Source organism: Oryctolagus cuniculus, chromosome 7, assembly GCF_051225735.1.
Source record: "Oryctolagus cuniculus isolate XC-2025 breed Fujian yellow rabbit chromosome 7, ASM5122573v1, whole genome shotgun sequence".
In the NCBI taxonomy this organism is placed as follows: domain Eukaryota; kingdom Metazoa; phylum Chordata; class Mammalia; order Lagomorpha; family Leporidae; genus Oryctolagus; species Oryctolagus cuniculus.
In genome coordinates this window covers 40,964,317-40,972,470 of record NC_142873.1, presented here as the reverse complement: position 1 = coordinate 40,972,470, position 8,154 = coordinate 40,964,317, and the positions used below count along the sequence as shown (strand labels likewise).

Here is an 8,154-nt window from a genome sequence, read left to right as displayed (position 1 = left end):
CAATGTTGTTGCATCTAGTTATTGTTAACAGTTGTGTTGAGGAATATTTAATGTCATAAATATAAGAGCATGTCAAAAGAAACACAATAAGAGCTTAAAAAGTAAAGTACAATAAAATAAAATAAACTCAACAGTATCTATTGAAATTGTAGGTACAGAATCTAGAAAAAAATAAAGCTATCTTCCTCTGGCTAGTCCTCCAGGTTACAACTTTACAGAGATAATCAATATCACCCCCCGGCAGAATGACAATACATTAGGTTGGCAGGGATGAAAAAAGAGTCATAACTTTTGTCTGAAAAACATAGAAACATGTTTTATTAGAAAAGAAAAAAAATTTAACTTTCATTTAATAAATATAGATTTCCAAAGTACAACTTTTTATAGATTATAGTGGCTTTTCCCCCCATAACCTCCTTCCCACCCACAACCATCCCATCACACACTCCCTCCCCCATCTCATTTTTCAACATGATTCATTTTCAATTATCTTTATATATAGGAGATCAACTTAGTATATATTAAGTAAAGATTTCAACAGACTGCACCCACAAGGACACACAAAGTATAGAATACTGTTTGGGTAGTAGTTTTACCGTTAATTCTCATAGTACAACACATTAAGGACAGAGGTCCTACATGGGGAGCAGGTGCACAGTGACTCCCATTGTTGATTTAACAATTGACACTCTTATTTATGACGTCAGTAATCACCCGAGGCTCTCGTCATGGGCTGCCAAGGCTAGGAAGCCTCTTGAGTTCACCAACTCCGATCTTATTTAGACAAGGCCATAGTCAAAGTGGAAGTTCTCTCCTCCCTTCAGAGAAAGGTATTGCCTTCTTTAATGGCCCGTTCTTTCCGCTGGGATCTCACTCACAGAGATCTTTAATTTAGGTCATTTTTTTGCCAGAGTGTCTTGGCTTTCCATGCCTGTGAAACTCTCATGGGCTTTTCAGCCTGATCTGAATGCCTTAAGGGCTGATTCCGAGGCCAGAGTGCTGTTTAGGACATCTGCCATTCTGTGAGTCTGCTGTGTATCCTGCTTCCCATGTAGGATCATTCTCTCCTTTTTAATTCTATCAATTATTATTTGCAGACACTGGTCCTTTGACACTTAATCCTATCATTATGATCAATTATGAACTGAAACTGATCGCTTTGACTAGTGAGATGGCATTGGTACATGCCACCTTGATGGGATTGAATTGGAATCCCCTGTCACATTTCTAGCTCAACCATTAGGGGTAAGTCCAAGTGAGTATGTGCTGAACTGTACCTCTCTTCCTTCTCTTATTCCCACTCTTATATTTAACAGGGATAACTTTTCAGTTAAATTTAAATGACTAAGAATAATTGTGTGTTAATTAAAGAGTTCAACCAATGGTATTAAGTAGAACAAAAAAATACTAAGGGGAATGAAATAGTAAGTTGTTCCTCGACAGTCAGGAAAAGGGCTGATCAAGACAATGTTTCTCATAGTGTCCGTTTCACTTCAACAGGTTTCCTTTTAGGTGCTCAGGTAGTTGCTTGGGACACCCACATCAGATCTCAAAGTGTTTGGGTACGTGTCCTGGCTCCTATTTTGATGCCAGCTTCTTAGTAATGTGTACCCCAGGAGCCAAAAGTAATGGTCCAAATACTTGGGAATCCATCACCTCCCATGGGATACCCTGATTGGGTTTCAGGACCTTGACTTTGGCCTAACCCATCCTAATCTTCTTTATTGTGAGCATCTGAGGAGTGAACAAATGGATGAAAGATCTCTGTCTCTGACTCTCTGAATTTCAAAAAATTTTGAAAATGAAGTCTTTTAAATCAATTTTTAAAATGTTATTAATGGCCGGCGCCGCGGCTCACTAGGCTAATCCTCTGCCTTGCGGCGCCAGCACACCGGGTTCTAGTCCCGGTCGGGGCACCAGATTATGTCCCGGTTGCCCCTCTTCCAGGCCAGCTCTCTGCTGTGGCCAGGGGGTGCAGTGGAGGATGGCCCAAGTCCTTGGGCCCTGCACCCCATGGGAGACCAGGATAAGCACCTGGCTCCTGCCATTGGATCAGCGTGGTGCTCCGGCCGCAGCGCGCCGGCCGTGGCGGCCATTGGAGGTTGAACCAACAGCAAAGGAAGACCTTTCTCTCCGTCTCTCTCTCTCTCACTGTCCACTCTGCCTGTCAAAAAAAAATGTTATTAATAAGGTCAAAATTGGTAAGATAAGAATGATATTCTATTTGATACTCTAAAAATGTATTATGATATGTCCTCATAATTTTTAAAAGGGAGCTCCCCTGGTTCAAACCAAAGACACCTTCACATAATGGTAGAGTATATAATTGGGAGTGTTAGATGTTTTTATCAGTTTGTTATCTCCAAATAATTATGAGGGTGCTTACAATTTTACTGCCCATGCATGTTTTAGAGAAAGTCCATTTTCCAAACTTAGTTTGAATAATAGTGAGTTTGACACATCAATAGAACATGCACATCTGCTAGAAAGCATATAATATTAATAATGAAATAATAATAGTGATTCTTATTGGCAGCCACTTACTACCTTTTATACCAGTAGGTCTTACTGGCCCCACAAGCAAATTCACACACTGAAAAAGCCACACTTGGCATTAAGTTAATTGAGAAAAAGATAGGATAGGAAATAAAACAAGGCAGCATCAGGAGTTTGTCTTTTGGAAAAGGAGTCCTAAAACAGTTCATTGGCTAAATGTTATTACTCAAGGTCATAGCTGAGCTATAAATATATGAGTTTCACACAAAGTGGTGCAGATCTTACCATGGCTTGTAATCCTCACGCCATCAGAGTTAATTATATCTCTTGCCCCAGTTTTATGAGCATACATAATTTCTCAAATTTCCTGCAAATGAAGTGACTTTTCAAAAGTAGCCTGAAGCTGTGATTTTTTTTACTGCTTTTATCTATATTTATTGTCATCCAGACCACAGACTATTTAGCAGTGCTGATTTGTTTCATAAGCAATATAGCCTAGTAACACTTACCAGGTTTCCAAGGAGCCAGGGGTAGGAAGTTTATCCAACATCAAATTTATTCACAGAAAAAGAGTGAAAAAAAGCTGTTAACCCTATGCTTGCATATGCATTATCTCTTTAATAGACCCAGCAAGCATATGAGATAGGTGACTCTATTTTCACTATAAAAAGAAAAGAATTGGGGCCAGTGCTGTGGCATAGTGGCTAAAGCCTCCGCCTGCAGTGCCAGCATCTCATATGGGCACTGGTTCAAGACCCGGCTGCTCCATTTCCAATCCAGCTTCCTGCTGACTTGACTGGGAAAGCAGCAGAAGATGGCCCAAGCCCTTGGGCCCCTGCACCAGCGTGGGAGGACTCAGAAGAAGCTCTCGGCTCCTGGCTTTGGATCCGCACAGCTCCGGCCATTGCAGCCAATTGGAGAGTGAACCAGCAGATAGATGGAAGACCTCTCTCTCTCTCTCTCTCTTTCTCTCTCTGCCTCTCTTTTTCTCTGTGTGTAACTCTGACTTTCAAAGTAAATAAATAAATCTTTAAAAAAACAACTAAGAGCAAAAATGTGTAGTTCTTTGCCTCTAATAATTTAATTATAACTCATTAGTGGTAAATCCAGGTTCATATTGAAATTAGCTGATTCTCTTAACCACAAAATCCATGACTTCCATAGCTATGAACACAGAATAGAATGTAATGTAATTCAAGCTGCAATGAGGTAAACTTGCAAATGTAAGATTTCTATTTGCTTGTTTGCTTTTGCTATTTTAGTTTAGATTCTGGAAATTCTAGAATGATTATTGATTAAATAGTTTTCTTAGTGGTCAAACATAGGCTCCCCTGGCTCAAAATAGAAAAATGTGCACTGACCAACAATCTCTGTTTGTTGGGATTTATTAATTTGCACATTTATTTTGCTTGTATATATATATATATATTCCTCATCTAAGTAATCAGCCAAATTTGGTTCGGGGTGAAAAGATCTGGGTATATGAGCCTAGAGTCAGGATGTGAAAATCTCTCTGTGCAATTAGAATACCTTCCAAAAATCAAGGGAGCCGGTGGAATACTTGTGATTCATATAGATATGACTGAGGCTCTTGACCCACCACAGAGATGCATCCTATCTCTCATTCTCTGATCTCTCTTATAAAATATTTGCTGTACTTGTGATTCTTTGTTCACTGACAAAATGTTCCACACAGCCACTATTTGAAACAGAAGTTGGCCAAAGTGCTGGGGAAGATTCTGTGTAAAGTTGTTCTAAAACATTTTACCTAGTTAACACCCATAGGTCAACCAGCTTCACAATCTTCTAAGATTCAAAATGACAGATGAAGAGAATATTCAGACACAACGGACTGTTGGATGCATATGTGTCTGAATATTAACACTGCATTTCTCTGCTTTGATTATCAGTGAGTGTGAGATTTACATAGAAAAAGGGTGTTAGGTGACATGAAATTTCATTTTAGGGGCATGATACATCCTTTTGTAGTTTCTCATGGAAATTGGATTTGATTATCTGGGCCTATGAAATTTCTACCTTAGTGACTACATGATTTTATCTACACATTCCGTTAGTAAACGCCCTGTCTTTTCTCCTGTTAGATTTTCTCACTTATAAGATAATGGTCTAGGATTACAGTAGGAAATTTCAAACTATCTGGGAAATAGGAGTTCCTATAAAGTTTTGAAATTGTACCTGTTAGGTTTACAATCCAGGTATACTTGACCAGATTTCCACATATTTTTCTAGAACTTTATTTCAACAAACATGCAGGTGGTTCTTATGTAACAAGCCCAACCTTAGTTTCGAAAGATCTGTAAAAAAAAAAAAAAAAAAAAAAAAAAAAAAAAAAAAAAAAGCACTCTGGCCTCAGAATCAGCCCTTAAGGCATGCGGATCAGGCTGAAAAGCCCAAGAGAGTATTACAGGCATGGAAAGCCAAGACACTCTGTAAAAAAAAAAAAAAAAAACTAAATGAAAGATCTCCGTGAGTGAGATCCCAGTGGAAAGAACAGGTCATCAAAGAAGGAGGTACCTTTCTCTGAAGGGAGCAGAGAACTTCCACTTTGACCATGACCTTGTCTTGTCTAAATATGATCAGAATCAGTGAACTCAAAAGGCTTCCATAGCCTTGGCAACTCATGACAAGAGCCTAGGGTGATTACTGATGCCATAAACAAGAGTGTCAATTTGTTAAGTCAACAACAGGAGTCACCGTGCACTTACTCCTCATGTAGGATCTCTGTCCTTAGTTGCTGTACATTGTGATTTAATGCTATAACTAGTACTCAAACAGTATTTTTCACTTTGTGTTTCTATGGGGGTGCAAACTATTGAAATCTTTACTTAATATATGCTAAACTGATCTTCTGTATATAAAGAGAATTGAAAATGAATCTTGATGTGAATGGAAGGGGAGAGGGAGCGGGAAAGGGGAGGGTTGCGGGTGGGAGGGGGGTTATGGGGGGGGAGCCATTGTAATCCATAAGCTGTACTTTGGAAATTTATATTCATTAAATAAAAGTTAAAAAGAAAAGATCTGTAAAAAAATCAATGATTCATCAACATTGGCTTGTATTAGAACTTCCTGAGACAATATAATAGATTGATAGATATTCATGTTCCCTGTAAGTCCATTCTCTGATTCCTTGAGAAGGCCCTATGAAACTCCTGTTTGCTTCCCTGTCAGGATGTGTCATATATCAGTTTGGGGCATGTCTAGATTAGTGGCATCTTCCCAGAACTGTCTTCCTGAAGGCATCTTTCACCTCCTTATTTCTCAGGCAGTAAATAGCTGGATTGAGGAATGGTACAATGACGGTATAGAGCACGGAGATGATCTTGTTGTGGTTGAAGGTATACATAGCTCGGGGTCGGGCATAGGTGAAGAGAGTGGAGGAGTAGTAAATAACAACCACAGCCAGGTGAGAAGCACAAGTGGAGAAGGCTTTGTGGCGTCCCTGTGCAGTAGGGATCCTCAGGATGCTTGCAATGATTGCAGCATAAGATGAAACCACAGCCAACAAAGGGAGCAGAATCATCAGCAGAGCTAGGAGGAAGTCTACCAGTTCTGCTTGCTCCTTGTCAGAACAGGTGAGGTTGAGTAGTGGAGAGATATCACAGAAAAAGTGGTTGATTATGTTAGGTCCACAGTAGGACAGTCGGGAAATGAACAGAAGTTTCATCATGGAGCTGAAGAAGCCACTGCCCCATGAGGCAGTGGCAAGGCGAGTGGCCAAGATGGAAGGCATGAGACTAGGGTAACGGAGAGGTTCACAGATGGCCAGGTAACGGTCGTAAGCCATAACTGCCAAAAGGACACATTCGGTGCAGGCTAAGGCAATGAAGAAGTAGAGTTGGCTCATGCAACCTATGTAGGAGACTCGACCATCATGGGTAAGAAATGCTCCCAAGAGCCGAGGAATGGTGACATTGATGTACCAAAGTTCCAAGAAGGAGAGATGGCCAAGGAAAAAGTACATGGGGCGATGAAGGCTTGGAGTGAACCAGATAGTAGAGACAATAAGTGTATTCTCTAACAGTGTTAACACGTAAATTGCAAAAAAGAAGACAAAGAGGAGATGCTGCATGGGTGGAGAGGTAGGGAAACCCACCAAGACAAACTCTGCTATGTGGCCTCCACTCAGATTTCTCATGGTCTCTGTCCGGTTGAGTGCATGAAAAAATAACACACCGAGAGAGATGGATAGGTGGACTAAACCATTAACAACCCCTCACAGATTATAACCTGGGAAGATACTCAGTGTTCCACCTATCGATTGTTGTCATTACATTTTCCTTCAATTTGCTGTTTCATTTCTGATTTCAAGAGAAAGAGTCTTAGATTTGAGGATTATACTCAATAACTAGTAGCATTATCTACAGTAGCTATGTGATAAATGCTTATGAATAATTTCAGATCTAGCCTTGATATTATTATTCTTGTCTTGCCCCTGCCATACTCTTACCCCACGTCCCTCAGGAACACCTACAAACTCCTATGTCTCACAGCACCTGTATGCTATACTTGTTGAATGAATGAAGTATTAAACATATGAAAGCAAGCTATAGATTGAGAAATAAATTGGACTAAGAGGAAGCCATCACTTAAAGAAATTGCTGAACTGTAGTACAAGGTGGTGTGCCAGGAAAAAGGTTGGTCTACAAAGTCGAGGAAACATGGGAGCTCTGTTTAGCAAGGCATGATTTTTCTACTCATTTATGAGTACATTCTCTGTGCCAGAGTAAGACACTCTCATTTCCAGGGTGGTGTGTTAGCTTAGACAGTAGAATCCCAAAAGTTGCAGAAATTCTAATCTCCGGAAACTGTAAATGTTTCAAGGATTTTGCAGATGTGATTAAATGAAGAAATTTGAGATGGAGAGATTATTCTTGCTTATCTAGCTGGATTTTAAATGCAATTATGAGGATTCTTATAAGGGAGAGGTGGAGGGAAATTTGAAAAACACACATAAAAAATGTTCAGATGAGAAGATGTAGAAGAGAGAAAATTGAAAAAGCTGACCTTAAGAAAGGAATAATGTGGTCACAATATGGGGAATGCCTGTGGCCAGGGCTGTGAGAGAATAAACTTTGGTTGTCTTAACAACATCAAACGTATGGTGACTTGTTACATTAGCCTCAGGAAACCGATGAAGCTGGCAGCCAAACAGACGAGGCAGTCATCTTCTCATCCTGTTACGACAACACTGCTGGTTTCCTGACATCCACAGAGGACCTGTGATAAAATTACAAATCTAATTTGAAATTGGGTGACATGTTGATATTAATTATAACTTTCATTTTTCATTAGACTTAGCACTTGCCTTTTCATACTTATTTTCCCTTAAGGAGCATAATTAAGAAAGAAAGAAACCAGCGTACATAGTTTTAACTTGACATCTACTTGTTATCAGATATTTAAATAGTTGCAGGGGCTCTGAATTCTGCTGAATTATGAGTGTTGACCTTTTGAATGAACTAGTTCATCACTCCCCTAAGTGTCCAATGCACCCTAAATGTGATTGCTGATATCTAGAAATACTTGTTTCAAAATTATATAAATGTGTCTTTAAAATCAGAATTTTTATCGTTAATCTCACTGACATCACAATTCATGATATTATAACATAGTTTTATAATTGTAAGACTTTTATTG

General features: G+C 39.4%; 1 protein-coding gene across 1 annotated transcript; it reads right to left on the bottom strand.

Moving 5' to 3' along the window:
- Positions 1-5,698: 5,698 nt before the first annotated feature.
- On the bottom strand, positions 5,699-6,652 carry OR6P1 (olfactory receptor family 6 subfamily P member 1). The gene is given in 1 exon segment (XM_002715334.4): positions 5,699-6,652. A coding segment is annotated over 1 exon segment (954 nt).
- Positions 6,653-8,154: the final 1,502 nt, after the last annotated feature.